This window comes from Ananas comosus, linkage group 5, assembly GCF_001540865.1.
Source record: "Ananas comosus cultivar F153 linkage group 5, ASM154086v1, whole genome shotgun sequence".
In the NCBI taxonomy this organism is placed as follows: Eukaryota; Viridiplantae; Streptophyta; class Magnoliopsida; order Poales; family Bromeliaceae; genus Ananas; species Ananas comosus.
The window spans coordinates 1,930,229-1,955,690 of NC_033625.1; the positions used below are offsets into that span (position 1 = coordinate 1,930,229).

A 25,462-nucleotide genomic window follows, 5' to 3' on the forward strand; every position below is an offset into this window, starting at 1 on the left:
TTTTTTTATATATATTGTACTGTTATATAACTATGTATATTAATAGAGTATATTATATATGTAATGATTATGTATATAATATTAATATAGATGGTATATTTAAGTTTGTGTGATATTATATAGTATATATTATATATTATGTATATATGTATGTTAAGTATAATACTTATATATATATATTACGTACTGTATAGTATATTATGTATATATATAGTAGTATATATATGATAGTATAGTATATATTACATAAATATATTATAGTATTATTATATGATAAGTTGATTTAGAATACTTTTATAAGTATCATCCCCATGTTGCTATCACGTTTTTAGCCATTGGATCTACTTTTTGAATACAAATAGCCCTTGGATCAAACACTATTCCACCTACCACCACCTACGACCACCTACCACCATCATCTCAACCTCACATCTCTCCATCCAAGGGCTAAAAACACACAAGTATCACCCAAAAGTATTCTAGCCCTACTCATATATAGAGCTAGGCTACTATGCTTTCGAAAGTACGGTTGCCTCCGTGCTTGTAAGTTGTTTTCGATGATGGGACATTCGATTCGGTGATTGGTTCCAATAAACTTGATCTATGCTATTGGAACTATCTAGAAACCAAATTTTATAATTTTTTGACTTCGTTTGTCTAGTGAACGAGTAGCCTCAAAATGAACGGCTGAAAATAAAAATCTCATAAAAAATAGTGATAAATGACTTAAATTTCAAATCGGAAGTATTGATCTTGCTATTAATGTTAAGTAGAATTTTCTATTAAATTTTTATATAAATTGGATACTTTTATACCGTTGAACCTAAAAACATGCCACATCGACCGTTAAAATAGTCATTTTTGAGACTTTTTGATCGGTTGGTAAATGATGTCAAAAAATTATAAAATTTGGTTTCTAGATAGTTTCTATAGGGTAGATTATACTTAACGGAACCGATCGTCGAATCGAATGTCTTATCATCGAAAACAACTTACAAATATGGAGGTCTCCGTACTTTCAAAAGTATAGGAGACGTACTTTATATATATATAGAATATAGATGGAATACCTTAAGATAAAACCTCTTTGCTTATCAGCTTTTAACTCCTGAAATGAAAAATTAGGGTCAGATTATATTACGGTAAGTTGAGTGGCTTCTCCCCAGGGTTGAGTTTCCCCACTGGTTATAGTATTTAATCCCAATGGTTAGAAATAAGAAAATTTATTTATCCAAAGGCAAAAAACTAAGTACAAGACAATAAATTGTTCACTAATTAGTAGCACCAGTCCAACTATATATATTATATTATAATATTATGATATATCTGAGCATAGACTGCGTAAGTGCCTTTTAGGAGCTTAAACCTTTTCCGTGCTTTGACCGTTTTAATGATGGAATTCGAACTCGACATCGCTCGTCAGACTGATCTAGCATATTTGAAGTTGTACAAAATAAATTTTACTATTTTTTAGATATCATATACTAACAACAAAAGAATTAACATCAAACGGCTGAGAAAATAAAAATTATATAAAAAAGTGGTGATATATCACTAAAATTTTCGATCTAGAGAAATTTGATCACTATGTAGATATTAAAAGAATTTTGATATCAAAATTTCATGTGATTTGAAGACTTCTATACCTTAAGTACTTGAAAGCGGTAGAAAATCAACGTATTAAAAAATTAATTATTTTTGAACCTCTTTTTGATATAGGTAAATGATCATCGACAAAATGACAAAAATAATTTTAGAAAAAAACTTCAAAATACGCTATACTCAAGTCTATACGAGCATACCTCAATTTAAAATTCATAATCGAAAATACTGAATGAGCAGAAGGCCTCCCGTGCTCTGATGAGTACCAAAATTCTCTTTATATATAAGATATCAATGAAAAAAAAAATGGATATCAGTGAATACGTTGGAAGGTACCTTTGAAGTTTAAAAAAAAAGGAAAGAAATTAATAGAAGATTAAGCTAAATATTAATTTCTGGTTAATTTTCAGTTTAGTTTTTTATAAATAAAAATTAAATAAAATGCATAATCGATAAATAATAACGAAGCAAAATCAATTTATAAAAAAAAGTTAGCAAAATCACCACTATGACCTCAAATAGCAAAATTAAAATCTAATTTTGTACATTTGTGTTGGTTAGATTAGTAAAATTCACCAGCGTGGACTAGCCATTTTCCCATAAGGATCAATTAAAAATAAAGGAAATTCTAACTTTTTCAAAAGCCTATACAATCTAATAAAATTTAGATGAGTAGAAAGTTACTAAAAGGATTATAATTTAAATTTTTTGAAGTTTTGAAAATTGTTGGAACATTTTAAAATAATATTCTAAGATTTTAAAAATTTTAAATATCTAATATCTCAAATTTTAAAATATAATATTATTATTATATATTATATATTTATTTATATTATATTATATTTATTATATAATATTTAATGATTTAGAGCTAAATTACTTGTAAAAAGTATCACCCAAAGAATCTATGTGTTTTGCCTTTGAATGAGTAGATTTGAGGTGTAGATGTATGTGGTATGGTTGTGTGTAGGTGATGAAGGTTTTGAAATGAGTGTGATCCAAAAGCTATTATTAATTGGCAAAAAGTTAGATCCAATGCTAAAAACACACCAATATCACTTGGATACTTGTAAAAGTAATTCTATCTTCTACTCTAAATTATATATAGTATATAGTTATATATATTTATTACCCATAATATATAATATAGTTGACTATGTACTTTTTAACAAGTATCACCATCATGGGCTATTGGTTTAAGCCATTGATGCTACTTTTTTGATTATAATAGCCCTTGGATTATATAACTCACTCTTGCCATCTACCACCACCTATTGCCTACCACCTTTTACACCATCAATCTCAAACACTCACATCTCTACCATCCATTGAGGCTAAAAAACACACATTATTATCACTCTCCCATTGATACTTTAAAAAACAATATTTCTAGCGCCTACTATATAGTATTATATTGTATATTTAATATTATGATGATAGTTGTTATATTAATATAATATATATATATATATATTATTATTTATTATATTAGTATATTATATTATTATAAATAATCAGAGATGTAAGAAGATGAGATTAGCTAAATATCCAAAAAGCATCCAAAGGAGTCGATGCTTTTGAGTCTTTATCCTATTGATTTGAGAGGACAATAGTGGGGTTGCAGATTTATTGGCGGTAAGTATTGGAGGTGGATATATTTGTGTTTGGATCTAAAAGGGCTATATAAATTTTTAAGAGTAGATTCAAGTGACTAAAATAACCTATGAAGCATTCATATAGGGTTGCGCTTCTAAAAGTATCTATCTAATATAAATAAATATATTATATTTATATATATATATATAATATTGTGTATATAACGTATATAATAGATCATATGTATATATTATAATATATATAATTTATAGATATACATATATATATATAGTATATGAGTTATACATTATTATATATATTAATATAGTCGGGCCTACTAAGTGGCTAATAATAGCACAAAGCACGGTTGCTGACCTAAGTTCCGTCTAGCAGTCATCCCTTTGTGATCATTCTCACTTTCCGTAAGTCATTATCATTATTTTTCATAGAATCCCATGCATCTGTCTCTACTTCAAAGCTCTCTTTAGTGTGGTCCTTCAACATTATGCTTTTGCGTGGATACCCACATGTCTCTTAATTACCAATGGGCCAAAAATCTTGGTAGCACAATGACTTGTTTAGCTATTAAATTTATAATGGTAGAACTCTAGTTATATATATTATATTAGTGGGTGATATATTGTGTTTTATATAGTTAGTATAGTATATATTATATGTTATTTATATATTGGCTGTTGTTATTTGTACTTATGATTTCTTATAACGAGTATTGTTGGAGCCTCGTACTTATATAATGTTTTTCAATATGGAGCTTCCGAAATCGAGCCGTCCACTCGTTAAATATAATGCTAGAGTATTTGAAACTTTTAGAAAATAAAGACGTAAATTTTCGAAATCATACATAAATCCATCAAGGTTGGTTTCATTAAAATGACGTCAAAATCGAACAACATCCTATAAAAAGGATGATGCGATCCTCAATCAAGTTCGGAGTTATGATCTATTATCTATATTAGTGAATTATGAATTTTTCTAATGCAAATAATGCATTCAAATTTCCTGATCTTTTATCATTGTTGATCCTTGTATTATCTATGCTATAGTATCTCTCATTGTAGCGTCTTTTGCCGTTTAAATTTATATTGTCTAATTTGTGACCTTCTGAGCGTTTAATTGTAATATTTGATTTGTCGAATAAATTATATTGAAATTTATCCTAATATATTTTTTAAATGTTTTGGTTAAATAGACGTTTTAATACGGGTGTGGTGATGCTGATTTTCTGGATTAGCTCTATCATTAATTATATATACTTAATGAGTACTGTAGGGGCTTTGATCGTATTCATATATTATGTTATATGTTTTGTTAAGGCCAGACTCGCTATAATTATATTATTTGATTCTTATATTATGTATTATTTTTATAGTATAGTATATATTATATATGGTGTAATGAGAGATAGAGAGAGGAGAGAAGAGACGATGAGAGAGACCATGCTGGAATAGTCTGATCAATAGTTACTCCAGCCATGTTGTCTTATTAGGTTTTCGGCCCTGCATTAAAGTATATCTGTTAGGAGATTGTGGGCCCCTCTAGGGTTGATAATTGATTGGTTTATATTATAATGCTAACGTGAAAATACCAAAAGGTAAATCTAACAATAAGAATAAACTTGATACAGCACCATAATCATGTGCATCGATGGTACTCAACCGACTATATATTATTATATATATATAATAGATATATTTAAGTAAATATAGGGTAGTAATATATTTTATATGAGAGAAGAGAGAAGAAACATTTGAGAGAAGATTCGAGAGAGAGAGAGTGGGACTGGGCAATGCCTATTTAGTACAAAATCTCATTGTTGCTACCAGTTTTTTTAGCCTGTTGGATCAACTCTTTTTCATGTATTCTAAGCCATTGGATTTAATAATACCTTATAACGCGCATTATGCGACCACTCAAGCCGTCTGGGGGGTACCCCTTCAACTATAATGGACTAATAACATCCTGACCCTACAATTTTCATCTAAGGTTAAAAACTTGATAGCCAAAAAGAGCGTTTTAGCTATTAATAGTATTCCACCATAATCATTATTTATATATATTATATTAGAGATAGAGATAGATGTAGATGTTTGTGTTGGTAAGTCTAATGGGATTAACGAGGGATGGCCCGCGTGCTTCCAAGTCGTTTTCGAGATGTCGGGTGGGTGACGTTCGAATCGACGATCGGTGTTTTTTTTTTTTTTGTTGTTTTTCTTGTTAGGATTGTTGATTCTAGAGTATTTTGAATTACTCTTATGAAAATAAATTTGTATTTTTTCGATATTTGTGTCATTGCTCTAGTGATCGAGGTGGTCAAAAACGAAGATAATTTTAAACTGCCCGTGTTTGAGGGTCCGTGCAAGTTTACAGGTAGGAAATATCCAAATCATGATGAAATTGAATCAGAAATGAGATTGCTTATTACCCGTGGATATAGAAACATAACAAATTAGACGTTTGATCATTTTAAATTTGTATATCATATCATCATATGTTGATGATTTTTATTTTCAATATCCGTTGTATGAGGCCGACCTCGATCACTAGGCAAATGAGTGATGAGAAAAACGCAAAAATTTATTCTAGAAATGTCAAGATACTGCAGATCAAGTCACGGGAGGATTCTCGATCGTCGATTTCGGAAAAATCCGACACATCGAAACGAAGTAGAGTCACTGAAGGGCTGTGGGTGGTGTGGGGTGGGTTGGTCGTTTTGCGTGCCTCCGTAGCTCCATAAGCTACTTCCCTAACCCTGCACCTTTAAGTATAGTATAATAGTATACGTAGTATATATAGTATATTATATATATATGAGAGTAGATAGAATGAGGAAAGTAGAGAGAGAAGAAACATACACTACTAACGATCTAATAATGTTGTTCCGCGCTTAGCCATTGAGGGTGGTTTTGAGATAAATAAGACTCGCGATGTACGGTTAAAATGATTGAGATAGATAGATCTATACGACGATAAACTCGATATACAAAGATGTTGAACTATTAATAGTATATAGCTCGAACTCATATATATATATCTGTGTTGTGTTTGGTCGTGTAGACACCTACACTATCGATAAGTATAGGTAACTGTTGGTGCTGGTCCGATTTTTGAGCCTTTATATTCGAAATTTCTACAGTTAGGATATTATTGCGGTCTCCTTAAGGTTTGATGTGTATTCCATGCTGGTTAATATATTATATCTAATAGGAATTTTTCTTAGTATTCGTTATTTTTACAATAAAAATAAAATAATGCAATAAATTCGATAAAAAATCCAAGCAACGTTATCAATTAAAAAAAAAAAAGAAGCAAAATCACCCTAATGAACCTCAAAGCAAATAAAATGTCGCTAACTAAACAATATTCTCAATAATACTCTTTTCTATAATGTTGTACATGTTGTTTACGATTTAGTAAAAAATTCACTAGCGGTGGATAGCTTCTATTTTCCCAATAAAGACAAATAAATAATATAAAATATTTTTTGTTCTAATTTTGTCTTTTCAAGACCTAATAGCATATAAAAAAATAAGCAGAAGAAAGTACAATATAGGATATATATTAAATTTAAGTTGAAAATTTGTGAATTACATTTTAATAAATTTTAACGTTATTAAAATTTAAATTTCAATATCCAAAAATTAAAATATATATATAATCTTAGATATTTATTATTTTTATATATATTATTATTTATTTATATTTATTATAGATATTATTTAATATATATATAATATGAAGTAGAGAGAGAGAGAGATGAGAGAGAGACGAACGAAGAGGCAGAATACTTTTTCAAAAAAGCACCAAAGGAGTGAATGCTTTAACAGTTTAGCCAAATTGATGAGAGAATAGGGTTGAGAAATGGGTTAAGTGATGGTAAGGGAATATTGTTTTGAAGAAAGGCTAATAGTAATTAAGGATAGGAATTCACAGGACTAAAAACGCTAGAAACCATGGACTAATGTACTCATCAAGTTGTTTCAATGATGGATCTTCCGAATCGACGATCCACTCCTTACAATATAATTCTAGATGATTGAAAACTCTAGAACATTAATTCGTAAATTTTTCGAAAATCAGCAAACAAGTCATTCAAGTGGCATAAAGAACGGTCAAATAATCAAAATGAAACACACCTAAAAAGTGATCGGTTATCCTCAATCAAGATCGAGTTATCGATCCTTTATCTATATAGTGAATAGAAATTTTATCAAAATTCACAAATTCCGATTCTTTTACACCGTAAACTAGGCATGTTCCCTAACATGCCATTAAAATTGTTCAAATTTGTACCTTTCTTGATCGTAAGGTAACATGATGCTCGAATAATTATATTATATAAATTTATTCTAGAAGTTTAAATGTGTACAATAACGTTTATAACGGTATGATCGTCGATCGAAATCCGTTCCCCTCTTATTCATCGAAAACAACTTATAATACGAGGCGATCGTAACTCATAATAGTATAGTAGCCAGACCCATGTATATATAATATATATATTATTATATATTATAAAGTATATATATATAATATATATATATATATAGTAAATATACATATATAGACCTAGCGGAAGACTATCAATAGTACCAAGCATTTGGTGCTATATGTTTTCGCCTTGATTAAAAAAAATATACGGTTAGGATGCATTGTGGCCCCGCCTACGGTTGACTGATTTTGTTTAATAGTAACATCTAACGGGTGAAAATATCAAATATAAATCTACAACAAGAAAACTGAAGCAACCCAATCATGTGCTTAATCGATGTATCCATCACCTGACTATATTAATGATTATGTTGGCGATATTGGCTCTGAAGCTACTAGCCATCCTGCTCAAGTGTTTTCGATGTTCGTATTCGAATCGATTACGATCGGCTCCGTAGAGTTGATCTAAGAGTATTTGAAGTACCTAGAAAATAAATTCCGCGACTTCTTTGATAATTCCTAGTAATCGAAGGGCTCAAAATCAATATTTAATGGGCCGTGAGGCCGTCTGCAATTAAGGTGTAAAATATCCAAATCACATGAAATTTATAGAAAATTCTTAACCATATAAAACAAGATCATAACTTGACTAAAATCTTTAAACAATATCAATCCATATTGTAAGATTTATTTCACCGTTGATTTTGAGCCCTTACGATCACTAAGGCAAATATATCGAAAAACGCGAAATTATTTCTAGATACCTTCAAATCTCTAATCAAGTCCAACGGAGCCAATCGCGATATCGAAAATGTCCCAACATCGAAAATAACTGAAAGCACGGAGTGCCCTGCTCCAAAAGCACCTCAACGCGCCTCCTAAATATAAATATAAGAGGAGATAAACAAAAGAAAAAAAAAAAGAGAAGAAAATAGGAAAGAGAAGAGAAGAGAGAAGTTGGACTGGACTAACTATTAGTAGCAAACCTCTAATGTTGCATCAGTTTTTAGCATTGATCAACTCTTTCATATTCTAAAGCCATTGGATAAAATACTCTAACCCAGTGGCGACCATCAACCCTAGGGAATCCACTCAACTCTAACCGAACAATATCATCTGACCCCTACATTTTCATCCAGGCTAAAAAACTGATAGCAAAAGAGCGTTACTAGTAATAGATTCCAAGCAGCCTAATTTTATAATAAATATATATATATAATATAATATATATATATATATATATATAATTATATATAATATTATAGTATATAGTTGTGCTCTGCTTCCAAGCGTTTCCGATGTCGATTCGAACGACATCCGCACTTAGGTGATCCTAGAGTATTTGAAGTAACCTAGAAAAATAATTTGCCGATTTTTCGATATCATTTGCCTAAGTGATCGAAAAGGCTCAAATCAATAATTTTAACGGCCGTGTGGAGCGCCGGGCAAATTTACACTATGTAGAATAATCCAATATCAATAAAGTCTTGAAGAAAATCTTTATACCATATCAAACAAGATCAATAATTTTTGATCTAAAATTAATGTCATAATCATCAATATTTGAAGATTTTATTTTCAAAACGTTATTTGAGGGCCCATTTCGATAAAGGCAAAATGTATCGAAAATCGCAAAATTTATTTTCTAGGTATTCAAATACTCTAAATCAAGTCTAATTGAGCGATCGTCGATTCGAAAGCCCGAACATGAAAAACAAAGTAGATAGGCCCAAAAAAAACGAGAGCCCCTCCCCCCCGTGCTTCCATAAGCATCCTACGTCACCTCTATACATATAATAAATATATATATAATTAATAGAGAGAGAGAGAGACGAGAGAGAGAAGAGAGAGACAAACACTACTATAACTAAAATGGTCCACTTCCTCGCTGCTAAGCATTGATGGGTGGTTGGTTGAAATATATAATCAAGCCACGGTAAAAATTAAATCATATAAAAATTTTCTAACGACAGAAAACTCGATAGTACCAAGAGTTTGATACTACTTAATAGTATAGGAGCCGAAACTCAATATATAATATTTGGTTGGTGGGTTGTGTCGTGTGTGTCTGTAACTACTACTATCGAAAGCATAAAGTAGTTGGTACTTTCGATTTTTTAGCCTTTGAATCCAAAATTCTACAGTTGGAATGATAACGGTCTCCTTAGGGTTGAGTGGTCTCCCTAAGGTTGAGTGGTCCTCATCGGTTAATAATATTAATCTAATGATTAAAAATGATCAATAGGTTTGATCTAAGGACTAAAAAATTAGAAGTATCAATTACTTTATGCTTCCGATAGCATAATAGCTATACTCTCTCTCTCTCTCTCTCTCTCTATATATATATATAGAATTATGCTACTATACTATCAATAATACCAAACCCTTGTATACTATTGAGTTTTCGACCGTTGGATGAAAGAATGTGCGGTTCGGATGATAGTGGTCCCCGGTTAAATTGATAGTGGTCTCCTAGGGTTGAGTCAGTGGTTGGTTTAATAGTATAATCTAACGGGTGAAAATAATCAAAGAGTAGATCTAACGGTAGAAAACTCAATAGTACTAAGGGCTTGATACTATCGATAGTATAGTAGCCAGACTCTATATATATATATATATATATATATATATATATATATATGCCAGATTCACCGAAGGCAGCCAGGGACAGGTGGTAGTACAGTCATATTAGTCTACGGACTTTAGTACATAGTAGTAGTAATAGCAATTATAGTATTTTAATTTGGAGGTTGTTGGGATAGGAAAGGCTCCAAAGACAGAGAGAATTGCGACTCCTATGCAAGCTGAGGAAAATAGGAGAAAAAGAAAATGGGGACAAAAAAAATGGTCCCCAACCCGCCCTGCTCAAATTAAGGTGGTGACACCGCATCTGATAGAAGCTCTTGTTTTTTTTAAGATTTAGAAATGCTACAGTTTGTGAGATTTGTGTTGTGAGTATTTAAAAGGGAATTGATATTTTCATAATTTGATATTATTCGAACAGGTACATTGTATCCCGCTATAATATAGATTTTTCTCTGATAGTATTAAAATTAGCTCTATTTTTTTTTTTTTTAAATAGACTTATGTTAGAAATCATATAGAGTTTAAAAAGATAAAACTATTATCGAATTTTAACATATGCAATACTAATTTATTAATAATATTTTGAATTATGAGGTTTAGTAGGCACTGCATAAATTAAGGAAAGCCATGACAAGATTTGAGAGAGAGGGAGAGAGTGTGTGTGGTGTGATTTTTTTTTGAAAAAAAATAACGTATTATTCGCTTTATTCAATAAAAATATGAAATAGACTATATTAGTAAGACAACGGGACTTAAGAAAAAAACAAGCAAAAAAAAAAACAAATACTAAAACCAAAAATAAAAATGAAAATTACAGTTTACGGATAATGATATATCACCTGTCTTTCGTTACTACAAGGATCTTTCCAAAACTCTCTTAATTTACGAAGTTCGCTTAGGTTACGATCAATATTATTTTCAAATTCTGAAATATTCTGTTGTTTTTTCAGCCACACGAGCCACCGGACCACAAATAACCGTTAGAAAATCTTTCCTCCTTTTGGTAGTGTCCGCCTGTATTCGTCAATCTTTCCACAGATCTCCTATCGTCGTGTTGCTTAATATTGAATCAGGATTAGATAGTAAACGAAAAGATAAGTATCTGATACAAACATAATTCATGAATAGATGGTCTATAATCTTAAATTCAACCGCATAGATTGCACGTAATTTTGCTCCTCCTGCCAATCTTTTTTTTGTGTGGTGAGATATTCTTGCTCCTTTATATCAGGTGTAGTGAGTTACAATTATTATATAACACGAGAGAAGGCGGAGATCCGTCGGATGGGACAGCCAACAGGGTGAGAGAAGGCGGAGATCCGTCAGACGAGACAGGCAACAGGGCGAGAGAAGGCGGAAAGGCACCATCACGAAGGCGGAGAGGACGAAAGGACGGCGAGGGGGGCCAACGCCGCGTCGTACGGAAGAACGCGGCTGCGTTCCCGAGTGAGGAAAGCGATGGCGTCGCGGCTACGAAAGGGGGGGAGGGGAGCGCCGCCGTACGGGAGGGCGGAGAGGGCTCCAACCCTAGCGTCGCGGCTACGAAAGGGGGGGGGAGCGCCGCCGTACCGGAGGGCGGAGAGCGCGAAACGCGGGGAGGGCTCCAACCCTATCGCCCTTTCATAAGCTTATATTGATGATACTCCCCATAAGTGCCCATGTGATTTGGGTCCTACTTTTTTTTGCCTGCATCAATGGGAAAGAGAAACATCTCGTACTGTCACCAGTAGAACTACTAATCTACTGAGCAAGCTATGTCAGAAGCTATTTATCAATTATCTTTCGGAAAACTTCAAATACCCCCAACGTGGTTTCATATTTTTTTATTTTAGTACCCTGTGATTTAAGTTAGTATCCTGTGTTTTTGTACTTTCTCATTTTAGTACTCTATGGTTTCAAGTGTATCAAGTTAGTACCATGTGATTTTATTTTTATATCAAGTTAGTATCCTGTGATTTCAATTTTTTTTTTTATTATCTATTTTGGAGTATATAATGTAACGAAATATTAAACCACATGGTACTAAAGTGAAAAAATGCGAAACCACGGAGTACTAACTTGATACACTTGAAACCACATGGTACTAAAGTGAGAAAGTATGAAACCACATGGTGCTAACTTGATACACTTTAAATCGCAGGGTACTAAAATGAGAAAGTACGAAACCACTTGGGGGATATTTGAAGTTTCTCCATTATCTTTTTCCAATGCATTTCCACAATTCCACAATGGCTCAGGTAGTTTTCTCTCACATTGGTTGTCAGCCTTGCTAAGAATCTTTGAGTTTGAATCAACATTTGTTGTACAGTAATATACAGTAGTTTATTTTATCTAACTTTATTAATCTGTTAATACTTAGAGTTCGAATCCAATCAAAATAAGATTAAAGACACAGTTCATACGCAAATTTACTGTAATAGCAATTTTAAGACAGCTAAGTTATAAAAAGTAAATCAAGGACCAATTTGAAAAGTGCTATATTAGTGAAATGAGTTTCCATTGATTTTTTTCCTTTTTTCAAAATTTGTATGCACCATTTATCATTACCATTTTAGTTAATATACTTCAAGCAATTTCCGTTATTATAAATTAAATTAAAGTTATTAGTTTAAATTCTAAAGCCAACAATATCATTGGTGGGTTCAAGAACAAATTGGAAGATCAAATAGCAAAACTAAAATTTTAAAAGGTTGAATCGCCCATTCGAAATTGTTTATAAATCACATAAAGCTCTGTACATTCATTTTTGGGGCAATTGTTTATATATTTCTGAAATGTTTCAGACTTTCTAATTTATCTTTTTTAGAAGACTAATATTAAAATTACTTTTTTAACGTTTCAAGTTATTTCAAATATACCCTGTAGTTAAATTTCTATTAGTACACGGTTAGTAACAACCGTTATCTCTATAAAATAATTATTTTGTCTTTTCAAATATACTCTTCTATCATCACCAACTTTTTTCATTTGTCCTTAAGTTAGAGACAAAATAAGTACTTTGGTTTTTTATCTTTTCAAATATATTATTTTACCATTACCGACTTTTCTTATTTGCCCTTAAATTAAGGGCGAAAAAATATTTTGATTTTTTTTAAACTCTGATAAACATTTAACTCATGTTTAACTCGAGATAACTTAACGGATGGTAACTGTGGAGATATATTTGAATTACGGAAGAACATATGAGGGGCATATTTGAAAAAAGAGAGAGGATAAATTAGATATTTTTGAAGTTTTGAAGGATATATGGACAATTATCCTTTTTTCTAAAAATCTCACACTGTAATGGCAACTTAGGCTTCATTTGAAATTGCAAAGAGATTGTGTTATGTACGGTGAAAAAGTGCAAAAGAAAAATATCATTATTGTTTTTGTACGTAATATTATGTTTCGCATATTACAATATATTTTCTGCGATCTAAGGGTGTGTTTGGTTCCACGTAAAACTGTGGAAAAAAAATTTTCTGTGAAAAAAAAGTTTTCGGTGGAAAAAATATTTTACATTGTTTATGTTTGGTTCGTAGGAAAAGAAAAGTAATTTTCCGAGAAAGTTGTTTGGTTGAAAGGAAAAAAATTATAAATAAAAATTATTATATATATTTTTTATTTTACATATTTTATATTATTAATATATAATTATTATCATATTCTATATATTAGTATTATAGTTTATATTTATAAATAAAATATATTTAAAATATATTATGCAATAATTAAATATATAATATAATATATAATAGTAATAAATTACTACATATAAAATATTATATAATAAATATATTTATAAATAAAATATTATTTTTAAAATATATATATATATTTTATATATATTATATATATTATATATAAAAAAAAAAGAAGATGGGGGAGAGAGGTCCACCGCAACCAGTGGACCTCTCTCTTGCGGTCCACGAGGTGGGGTGCCCCTTGTGGACCGCGCCCCTGTGAACCCCGCCCCTCCCAACCCAGTTTTCGTTTTTCGCCCTTTGCGAGCGGAAAACGAAAACCTTTGTTTTCCTTGTATTCGGAAAACAAATTTTCCCAACAAATTTTTTTATGGACAAACAAACACTAGAATCGCACTTTTCCACTGAAAATTTTTTTTCGGGGCTATTTTACGGGAACCAAGCAGCCCCTAACCGAAAAATATAGAAATTTATTACTATATACTTTTATTCCAACTATATTTTATATAATAGTATCATATGAATTTCAATACTCGAGTAAGCCTTAGTACACTCCATACCATAGGCCTTGGCCTTGCAGAGCTATTTTGGGCACAATAAAAGAGTTCAAAGAATTTAACAACGACTTTTCAAACCGGCTAAAGGGTATTTCTGTAATTTGACGGTGTATGGATTCTCGTGCTCAGTCGAGCTACGATAAAAGCACACCAATCTCCTCTCGCTTCTCCATCCCCTCCTCTTCTACTCTGTTGAGCTGCGAATACTTGCAGCTCTTCTATGTTATCCCATCATCTTATCATCCAACTCACTCTATATAAACCCTTTTTCTAATTTCATTCAACTAGCTAGTTAATTTCATTGCTCTCTCTCTATATATATATATATATATATCGATATATATATATATATATATATATATATATATATATATAGAGTTAGCACAATGACCACTGATTCTTTGGCTTTAGACCATGTTCTAGGGGACGTAGTGGAGCCATTTCGTAGGACGGTTTCTCTTAGGATCTTCTACAGTAACAGGACAATGGTTAATGGCATGGACCTTCGACCGTCGGCCGTCGCGATCAAACCTAGGGTTGAGATCGGCGGCGCCGGCTTCCGAGTGTCTTACACACTAGTGAGTTTATCTTACAGAATCCATTTTGGTACAATCAAGTATAAAATTAATACTATCACACCGTTATCTAATAGCTTAAACTTTTAAAGTCGCCAGTTATTTCGCACATTTGACCTTACTACTTTCTTGTGGGCGAAAAAATAGAGAATGGAGGAAGGTAGGAAGATGGGAGGAGTGGGGAGGATGAAAGGAAGGGGAAACATGAGAGACAGAGCGACAGAGAGAGAGAGAGAGGCTACCAAGAGAAGATTGGGTCTACTGGGATGCCCACAGTGAGATTTTAGATTGGTGGGAAGCGACTATCTAATCTTTAAAAAAAATAATTTCACTAACTATTTTTATTTTTTTTATTTTAGTTGTTTATTAGTTGCAAGAAATTATTGCGCGGCATCCGGTGCATTCATACATTCCAACACTGCATCTTTATTTGTCAACCTTTAAAAACTTTAGATTGTTCGGACGCGACTATCTAATTTTTAAAAATTTTAATTCTACTAACTATTTTTTATTTTTCTTATTTTAGTTATTTATTAGTTGCAAGAAATTATTGCGTGCATGTATCCAGTGCATTTATGCATTCGAACACTGCACCTATTTTTGGTCACTCATCACATTTGATAGTTTATCGCTGCCGTCCAATAAATTATAATTTTTTTACGTGACGAAAATTAAGATGCATTTATTTACTTAAAATTAAACTCAAAGTATGGTGTAACGAATATTTGAATGCACCTGTTGCAAACAGCTATTTGTAAAAGCAGCTAAATCAAGTTATTTGAAAACTCAAGCAATAAAAGTCCAAAATTTTAAGAGTTGGATAGTTATTCCCGAACGACCTAAAATTTAAGTCATTTTTATATAATTTCATCTATTTTTTAAGTTCTGTTCTTTTCTCAGTTTTGTATTTTATTTTTTTATTTTTTTGGGTCCTGTTTTTAACCTCATTTTGCGCCCCATCCCCTACCTCGAACACCCCGGCCGTTCTTCTTCTTGGAACCTTTTTAATTTATTTTGCTACATCCAGTGAGGATTCTTGAACTTTGTTGATGTTGATGAATCTTTTGGATGCTTACTTTTCAAGCCGCTGCAGAGATGCCTCAGGTCCTATCTTTCTTTCTTTGGCTTTGCTTTCCTTTCCTTTTCTTTTCCTCTCTCTCTCTCTCTCTCTCTCTCTCTCTCTCTCCCTCTCTTTCCCGGCCCTAGTACTTTTTCTCCTCTTTTTTCGTCCCTCTGCTTTCTTTCCGCTGGAAACCAGATTCATGCATTACTACTACAGTAGCATGAAAAATAAAAAAAAATAAATCATAAAAAAAATGTAAAAAAAAACAAAAATTTATATGATTTGATAATTATCTATTATGTATGCGAAGAAAATAAATATACACATTTACACCTTATATGTTCTTTTTTTAATCATAATTAAGAAGGCTAAATTAGAAAAATATAAAAAATATCTGATCAAATTTTTTATGCCGTTGCTTTGAAATATCTGGACTGTCAAATAAATGGTCGAGCACCTTCACTCCGCTGCGGACTTTGATTCCATTCCGCATGCGAGGCTGTCTCTCTCTTACCTTCGTACGGCGACACAACGCCCTGTATTAATTAGCTTGACCTGCCAACCGTCCCTAGAGCAAGTAGCAAAGGATTTGGCAGTTGGCACCCGAGACCCAAGTTCGAATCCTAATTGATTCACATTTTCAGCTAAATTTATTTCTAAATAAAATAAATAAAGCAGGTAGCGTGCTACATATCTCTCAAAAAAAAANTAATTCTACGGCATCCGCTTTTTCTCTACCCTCCTCAGTGGACGCATCCATAAGATCTATAAGCCCTTTAAACAAGTTAAAATTGTGTACTTGTATTATCCCTTTAAATGAATTGCGTAAGAAATCACCCTGTGACTTACAGTAAGCAAATATTAATTACTTTATTGCATGTTCAAATATTTAAATCTTTCTCAATATACATACACACAAAACATATGGTTAGATTTTGTTTCCTTGATTTTGTAAAGGTGATGGTGGATCCTGATGCCCCGAACCCCAGCAGTCCCACACTGAGGGAGTACTTGCACTGGTGAGCTCTGAATGTAATAATGCAGGTGTTCTTTTTATTGAGACGAGACCAAGTTGTACTAATCTTTTGAATATCTACAGGATGGTGACTGATATTCCCGCAACAACAGATGCAAGCTTTGGTGAGTAATTCATCTCTGCTTCTGGTAAATATGATCGATGATGATATGCACTTTGTTGCGAGTATTAACTAATTATGAGGGTAAGGCATGCATGGCAAGAAGAGAATTACCCACATGCCACTTTTGTTTAGTTTTTAAAATAACTTCTCTACTGTATAAAAATTAGAAACTTCAAAAGTCACATATTTGGTTAATTAAAAATCTGAAGACTTTGAAACCAAACCAGAGTTTAAATAAGCTTTCTAATTCCAATTGTAAATTATTTAATCCAGAAAATGTTTTCTCTTGTCATTAAACTAAGAAACGAAATATTTGAGTGTTGCAGATGTAGTAATGTTTTAGGTTATTAATTAATAATCTTTTTTCCTACTACACAGGGAACAACTAAGTTTAGGATCATACTCTAAAAACTAAACACTTAAATTAACATTCCTATTGTGAAATTGTAGTCAGGCCAAATTTTACAAAACATAACCACAAACATGATCAGCAACCATGAGTTCACTCTCTGACCATCGTATTAGCAGAATCTTGAACGAAACATAACTATAAGCAATACAATAATCACCGAAATCAAATTGGCCGCAGCTCCAAATACAGCTGTACAGTTTTGTAGCAGTAATAACCCATCGATCACAAATTGCAACAATCTCAGGCCGGGAGATTGTGCGCTACGAGAGCCCACAGCCGGCGATGGGGATCCACAGGCTCGCATTCGTGCTCTACCAGCAGCGCAGTCGCCAGATGGCTTTCGTCCCTCTGATGCGCGAAAACTTCTGCACGAGCAACTTCGCACACCAGCATAACTTGGGCTCGCCTGTCGCGGCTGCGTACTTCAACTGCCAGAGGGAGTCGGGCTCCGGCGGTAGGAGGTTTCGGCAAGCGAAGTAAGCAACGAGTAAGCGTGAGATAGAGTGGAAAATATTTCGTCTACTTATAACGGCAAGCGAAGTAAGCAACGAGTAAGCGTGAGATAGAGTGGAAAATATTTCGTCTACTTATAACGTACGAATTTCTATACGTATGGTGAGAAGAGGATGCGTACGTAGTAAGGTCATTATTATAAGCAAAATATGTACTGTTTTTATATATGTTTGATGAGATCCATGATCTGTTCCATTAGAGGAGCATTTTATATATGTTTTTATACATGTATTAGTTACCGTTGGTGGCCATGACGATGTGACGAAGCGTGTAATTATTATGATGATTTATATTTGGCTAAAAACTTGGTAGAATTTTCGAAACGTTTTCTTTAATTAAAAAAATACATGCGATTAAATAGTAAATTAAATTTTGGATAAGAAAATTAATACCGTCAAAAGTAAATTTTGATATAATCAATGTGGATACATTGTATCTGGTCATTCATTCATGATTAAGATTAATCTAACATTTATAATTAGATTAATAATATCTAATCTTTTTATCGTGTAAATAATAATAATAATAAGTTGAAACAAAATTCTTTTTGTGTTTATGAACTAACACGAGTTCGACTCTCACCCTTCTCTAACTCATTCCCTCTCCCTCTCTCCCTGCTCGACTCTCCTGAGAATCATGGCGTTGAGATCGCTTCGTCTCCCTCGCGATCTCTGTAAAACCCTTCGTCTCCTTCACCGCACCCCTCTCCAAAACCCTAATCCTTACTCTCCCNAGCTAGGCCGCTTGAAGGATTAAAAATTATCGATGTAGGATGTGGTGGTGGCATTCTTTCAGAGGTAATTTCTTTGGGCGAAAGCACCGCCTTCTTGTTTTTCCAATCTTTATGGTGAGATTTTGACAATCGGGGTCTTTACGTTTAAGTTTTACTTGCAATAAGGAGTAAGATGGTCAAGACATATACCTGAAGATCACAAGAAGGTGAATATTTATGAACCTGTTAAAAACTGACAGACATCTGTCTTCTATCTGGAAGAGTGCTAGAAAGACAATAACAAGATGATGTTGCTAGAGCTGTTGAGTTATTTTTTTCTTTACTGGCTGAAAATTTCTTTTTGCATTTAAAGACCAGAGTACTGATAATCATGAGATCCCTGTAGTGAAGACTATGTCATTCAAGGTCCTTAAGTGTTGCTGTTTTTGAGAATTTCAACTCAATGGTGCTCTGATTTTGCTTGAGCTGCACCTTGGGATGTGAAGGAGATCTTTTGAACCATAACTTATGTTAGTTTAATTGAAATATATGACATATTTTGTTCTTGACAGTTAATGGCAGAAGCGATCAGGTAAGGCCCTGTTTGGTGTTGTTGCTATTTTTTTTAATATAAAATTTCTATATAAAATAGTGTAGAAAATGATGTAGATTGCTTGCAATTGTTACATTCAAGGTACTTGGCAACAAAAATTAAGACTGGAAGCAGTTTTTTTTCGCTTCCTAAGTGCTGTTAAATAAGTTGTCATCCACCACTTGGCCGGAGTGTGTTACAAGCAAACAAACCATGACAACAAGAGAAAAAATTTTCCATCGGTGTATCAAATTATATAGAAATAATAGAATTAGTGTCTTGAAAAAAAAAGAAGAAAAGAGCAATGATGCCGAACAAGGCCTAAACTTTTTATTTTGTAGTTTTTCCAAGATCGTTGTTTCAGTTATTATGAACATTGACGATATCCATAGGCATTTCATTCTGTTCTTGCATTGCATATGAACCGCTTGTCTTGATGTTTTTTGCCTTACATGAAGAATGATTACCATATTTAGCACAGTTTGTCATTTTTAAATTTTTGAATATCTTCATATTTAAGCTACTCATTTTATGGTATAACCTTTTCCTGTTCCACTTTCAGCCGCTAGCTCGGTTGGGAGCTGCTGTTACAGGCATTGATGCTGTGGAAAAGAACATTAAGATTGCTCACATTCATGCTGTATGGTTATTCTCATTGTCAAGCTAAAAAACTAGCTTTACATGTTTATTTTTCTCCAACCACTTATCTCAAAAGGCCTCTGTTAATTTGAACTGCTACCTGCGTTGAGTTTATTATTTGCCATCTTGAACTTTCTTCTTCCCACTTCCTGGCTGATAGAATGAAAACATAAAAATCTTATATGCTGTGTTTACCTCAATATGATATGCACCAACGAATTTTCGACTTAAAAGAAGCTTTTGCTAGTGAGAAATCAAGAGGTGAATTATAAACAGATTAGATGACCTATAATATGCATATTTTGTTGTATCAAGCTGTTTGAGTAGAACATAAATATTCAAAAAATTTGATGTCATGATCTTTTGCGTCTATATGTGTTTCAGGCATCAGATCCCCTGACTGCATCTATTGAATATTGTTGCACTACAGCTGGTACTCTTTTCTTCCTCAACTACTGTGAGCTTCAAAAAATTGGTGCATTAATAGTTTGCTTATTTCAAATCAATATTAATACATAACGTGTGTAAACACTTATGGAATCATGTTTCTCGGTGGCATCCCATAATGTTATCTAGAATAGATGATGAATATTGCAGTTACCATGTGACATAATATTCTGTTAACTAAGTTTCTTCCTCTCCTCTCTTTTTTTTTTTTTTTTTTTTTTTTTTTGGTGAATTCTCCTTCTTTACTTAGTTTTAATCTAGGTGATTGCTAATTTCAAAATCTAACGATCGTGCTTTGATGATTAGAATTGTTAAAGTTTGATGCATTTTAGCTTGACATGTCAGACTGATACAAAAGCTGATACATAGTTTTTGGTTTACAGAGGATTTAGTCAGACTGAATAAGCAATTTGATGCAACAATTGCTCTTGAGGTGTGGTATCAATCGACACTCGATCTTATGTGCGCACTTGTATCAAGATCTAAATCAACTTAAGATAAGGAAACCCGCCGTATCAGAAATCTAAATGTGATTTTGTTCACAGGTGATTGAGCATGTTGCAGACCCCTCAGATTTTTGCAGGTCACTTGGAGCCTTAACAGCTCCTGGTGGTGCCACTGTGATCTCTACCATCAATCGCACATTGCGAGCATATGCTACTGCCATAGTTACTGCCGAGCACATTCTTAATTGGGTTTGTTTCTTCCTTATGTAGTTAATTTCATCCGCTTCCTATTAGATGATCGTAGTGTTGCAGATCTGGATTCTCCATTACTAGACTAGAATAACAATTTAACTAAGGCAACCAATATCCTGTTCTTGAATCTGGGTTCAGCCATGACCATACCACCTGAATTATAATGAGTAGTCATGCTATCTCTTTGATCATAAATAAAGCGCTATTGTGTTTTTTTTTCATATTAAACCAAGTGCAACGTGTGCTCTTGGTTTTTATGGTTTTTGCTCGAACAGTTCTTCAGTCACTACTCTTAACCTGATGTATATGCATCAAGAAAATTATTAACAAAACTTAATTTAAATAAAAAATACAAAGTTATTTAAACTTTGGGTATGTTAACTATTTTTTTGGAATTCAGGTTTTTCATGACATGGTTTATCTGAATTCATGTTTGGACTTGGACCTGGACCCGGATTTTAATCTAGGCAAAATAACTTTTCTGGACTCACCATTGCTGACGAGTCTTAGTGGCCTGATCCATTTATCTTAGGATTTGGACCACCTGGTCTGGATCAAATTTTGTTACCACAACTTGTGCAAGATGTGTGCAATGTGATCTTCTGGTTTTTTGCAGCTCCCAAAGGGAACGCACGAGTGGTCCAAATTTCTCACTCCAGAGGAATTAGTCATGATATTGCGGAGAGCTTCATTCTCTGTAATCCCCATTTATCTTTTGTAGACGTTCTCAAATCATAATAATACTTTGCCTGAACTCCATGTATGACAGCTAAAGCATTGGATGTTTTTGTTCAGGTAGAGGAAATGGCGGGGTTCTTTTACAACCCATTGACCGGAGAATGGTCTCTCTCCGACGACATCAGCGTCAATTACATTGCTTTCGGCGTCAAGCAGGCCTCCTAGCCTTTTTCTCAATTCGTGCTCCCTTCTTGAATTTTGGCCCGTGTTTTTTCTAGTTTTTATTTTTTGTTTCGGTTTTGTTTTAAATAGGCTTTATGGTTAATATTGGCTATTTTATTGGAGCCAATTTGTCTTTGTAATCCTTCAATTTTTACACTGTTCAAACCCAGAAAATGTTGAATACGATTGGCCATGGAATGGCCACGACCAGGCTGGAACTCCTAAAGAACTTTCTCAAAGATGATTTTTTGGTGAAGAATACCTACAAAATTTTTTGCAAAGTGAACCAAATATTTGCTGTACCATATATCGTGGCTGGTCGTAACTGTTAAAGATATTACCACGGTGTTGCTTTGCTTACGAGAAACGCTCTGCTATGGAAAGTTGATTCAATAGAATCAGCCAAGTCTCTACCATAGAGAAGAGCCGGTAGCTTCCCATCATCAGATATATAAGTATCTCGCTCAACCACCATTAATAGATTTATAACACATCAATTATAGTAGGCTCAATTAATTGCTAAATAGCATAAAAATGCTGACTGAGAGGAAAGCAGCCATTAGTTCACTACAAGATAATAAATCATGTCAACTACATAGATATACACAACATGATCATATGGTACAAATTAGAAGCATACACATCACTTGTCCACTCTCACTACGAACCTCTTCGGCAAATAGGTGCACTTAGGCAGTGTCTTCATCAAGGTTGTTAACACGTTCACATTCATCTATCCATTCGCTGTATCTGATAGATGAAAAGAATTTTAACAATCAATATCTATCTAATTCTCAAAGAGTTAAAAATATACTCTACCAAGTCAAGTAACTTACATGTCAATAGGCTCGGTAAGTGCTGCAAAGAGGAAGAGAACTCGGTTAGCATGCTACTGAGATTCCCAAACAAAACTTAAAATTGTAAAAACAGAGAAGAGACTAATATAGCTTCTTGCAATACATGCAGAGAGGCAACAGGTGAAGCTCGCTTATTCTAAATAACAGGCTCCTTGGTAACTTTTGTATGATTAAACTATCTGGCTTCAATTCTTGAAGAGCACCATTCCATATGTGTCACCGATCTGAATAATCATTTTCTATTAACCAGGAATTGCCCTAGTAGCTGCCACGACTGGACTCTTTTTTACAAGGAAATATTGATCATTAAAAAAATACATCAGGTTCCATTGTACTCTAAACTAGATTTCTAATAGTAGCACCTGCTTGATTTCTCTGCTATTACCATCTTATCTGGTACCAATCCGCAGTACACCATCTTGCAAAGTCCATGTTTATAAAGAAAATATAATAGAGAGCATATTCAGCTAGAAAGTCCGTATAGTCCATATATTCTGAGCTAGAATACACACATGTAAACAAAGATTTAGCTGAACTTAGCTACAATAGAAAATGACGATTGTATTTTGCTGCTACAGGTTAGTCACATTTTCACTACACTATCACATTGCTTGTTCGGAGTAGTAGATCCTGGTTCAATAATCAAGCCATGTAAGAAACTTCTAGACCCAATTTCTAGCCGAGATTACACCTAAAACTCTCATCTCCCTTGGTCAAACTTCTGTCACTGGTCAAGTAAATGGGGTTGTCATAAAATATATGACTTATGATACTCACAATTTTTTTAACTAACTGATTGATAACGATTCATGTTTGTTCTCAATTTTTAATACTTTATGTACTAGGTTTAACATCTGTGGGCTATATTTTCAACATATGCATGTGTTGTGCAAATGATTTACGGCAATTAAATATGGACCTACCAGTAACAGTGGTGCTGAAGCTTTCCTGACAGATTCTGCATGCGGCCTCGCCGATCAGATTCTTCATATCACTGCAAACAAATTGTGAATATCGAATCACAGTCAAGCACAAATTATATACCAAATATCAGAGCTTAAATCTCAGTACAAACATGGAATAATATGATTCCTACATGCGACACTCGACGCTACTCCCGTGGTTGCAGAACGGGCAGCAAAAGACCGTATCGAGCTTGTCCATTCGTTTCTTAGGCGGCGGCTTCGCCCTCGACTTCCTCTTTCCCATGGTTCAACTTAAAAAACTCGTAAGCCTCAATATCACTGATACATTAAAATCCAAATTAGGAGCTCCGCACTTCAATTCAGGTTTCAAAACAATTTGTTGCAAACAATAAGTCAATTTCTTCATAAACAATTTGATAAGCAATTGACCTATTAATGATAAAATGAATTAAAACTAGAAATTTTTCTGCTAAAATAATTTTATTATTTGATATATTTTCTTACTTGATACTAGTACGGAAGTAACAAATTCGGTAACATATGAAGCGGATAAAGGATCAAACAAATAAATTAGCTAGTTCAGAATCCCATTTGCATCGCTTTAATCGAACGATAACATTTACATGAACACAAGAATCCCAATTAGGACGAATTTGTGAAATCCTAGGTGATTCAGGGCTTCGAAAAAAAAAAAAAAATAGCGTCGATAAATTCCTTAAATTCGTCCCAAATCGAACTAAAAACAAACAAGCTGATTTTAATCGAGCACTTGAACAAAAATTCGATTAATCGTGTGAATCGCTTCATAAAAAGCAACTATATAAGGGGCAAGAATTCGACATAGATGAAACCCTAGATCGGAGAAAAAGAAAAAAAGAAGCATAAAAAAGAACAAAAATAAATGTAAAATTTTACCTCGAGAGAGCGATAGAGAGAGGGAGGATTCGCAACGAGAGATTGCGCAAAGAGAGCTTGGAATCGAAGAATAAAGTCTCCTTCGATCGATAATGTGGTGTGGGTCATATATAGCTCATGGAATTGGAAACCGAGTCGCACTAGGACTCCGACCCTATCCGAGTCGGCGAGTCAATATTAGCGGGTCACTGTTTCTGCTGGATCCGACCCGATTGGAGCTTTTTATGGATTTTTTTTTCCTCCTTTTTTTTTTTATTTTTTATATTACTTTGCTTGCCCATGGACGCCCACCAAAAGGCATTTTGATGCGATAGTTAAAAATACAATGCTTTTATTAATAATCTCTTTTTATTTTATTTTATAAAAAAATACTTTGCTTGCAAATAAAAGTTTATAATATTTTACACACTAGATAACTCAATGATTTTGAATATTAATCTAAACATTATAAATTATTCTTACCTCCTAGTAATTATACTTTTTTTACTAATTAAATATTATCATATATATGCTGGTTTGCAAAGTATTATATAATTTATTAATAAATATAGTCTTTACTCTTATTTTACATAATTAAATTAAATATATTTAATACGAC

General features: G+C 33.1%; 3 protein-coding genes across 3 annotated transcripts; 2 read left to right on the top strand and 1 right to left on the bottom strand.

Moving 5' to 3' along the window:
* On the top strand, window positions 14,863-18,477 carry LOC109710790 (protein HEADING DATE 3A-like). Its single transcript, XM_020233550.1, has 5 exons — window positions 14,863-15,054; window positions 17,072-17,133; window positions 17,214-17,254; window positions 17,910-18,190; window positions 18,257-18,477. Exons 1-4 carry the CDS (start codon window positions 14,863-14,865, stop codon window positions 18,143-18,145), a joined length of 531 nt encoding a protein of 176 aa, XP_020089139.1. The 3' UTR covers window positions 18,146-18,190; window positions 18,257-18,477.
* On the top strand, window positions 18,901-22,376 carry LOC109710246 (ubiquinone biosynthesis O-methyltransferase, mitochondrial-like; the record flags this gene model as incomplete). The annotated part of the gene is made up of 7 exons (XM_020232754.1): window positions 18,901-18,975; window positions 20,045-20,122; window positions 20,506-20,554; window positions 20,952-21,001; window positions 21,114-21,263; window positions 21,883-21,963; window positions 22,062-22,376. Coding segments are annotated over 7 exons (591 nt in total), but the record flags the coding sequence as incomplete, so codon positions are not given.
* On the bottom strand, window positions 22,709-25,018 carry LOC109710922 (transcription elongation factor 1 homolog). The gene is made up of 5 exons (XM_020233734.1): window positions 24,865-25,018; window positions 24,120-24,267; window positions 23,947-24,017; window positions 23,003-23,024; window positions 22,709-22,916 (listed from the first exon to the last, which is right to left on the bottom strand). Exons 2-5 carry the CDS (start codon window positions 24,230-24,232, stop codon window positions 22,856-22,858), a joined length of 267 nt encoding a protein of 88 aa, XP_020089323.1. The 5' UTR covers window positions 24,233-24,267; window positions 24,865-25,018; the 3' UTR covers window positions 22,709-22,855.

Excerpts from the sequence above, each read along its gene's own strand:
- LOC109710790 (XM_020233550.1), top strand. The coding sequence starts at position 14,863 with ATGACCACTGATTCTTTGGCTTTAGACCATGTTCTAGGGGACGTAGTG. Across the intron at positions 15,055-17,071 it reads TCCGAGTGTCTTACACACTA|GTGATGGTGGATCCTGATGC; the intron begins GTGAGTTTATCT and ends GATTTTGTAAAG. Across the intron at positions 17,255-17,909 it reads AACAACAGATGCAAGCTTTG|GCCGGGAGATTGTGCGCTAC; the intron begins GTGAGTAATTCA and ends CAACAATCTCAG.
- LOC109710922 (XM_020233734.1), bottom strand. The coding sequence starts at position 24,232 with ATGGGAAAGAGGAAGTCGAGGGCGAAGCCGCCGCCTAAGAAACGAATG. Across the intron at positions 24,018-24,119 it reads AGTAGCGTCGAGTGTCGCAT|TGATATGAAGAATCTGATCG; the intron begins GTAGGAATCATA and ends ATTTGTTTGCAG. Across the intron at positions 22,917-23,002 it reads CTTACCGAGCCTATTGACAT|ATACAGCGAATGGATAGATG; the intron begins GTAAGTTACTTG and ends TTCATCTATCAG.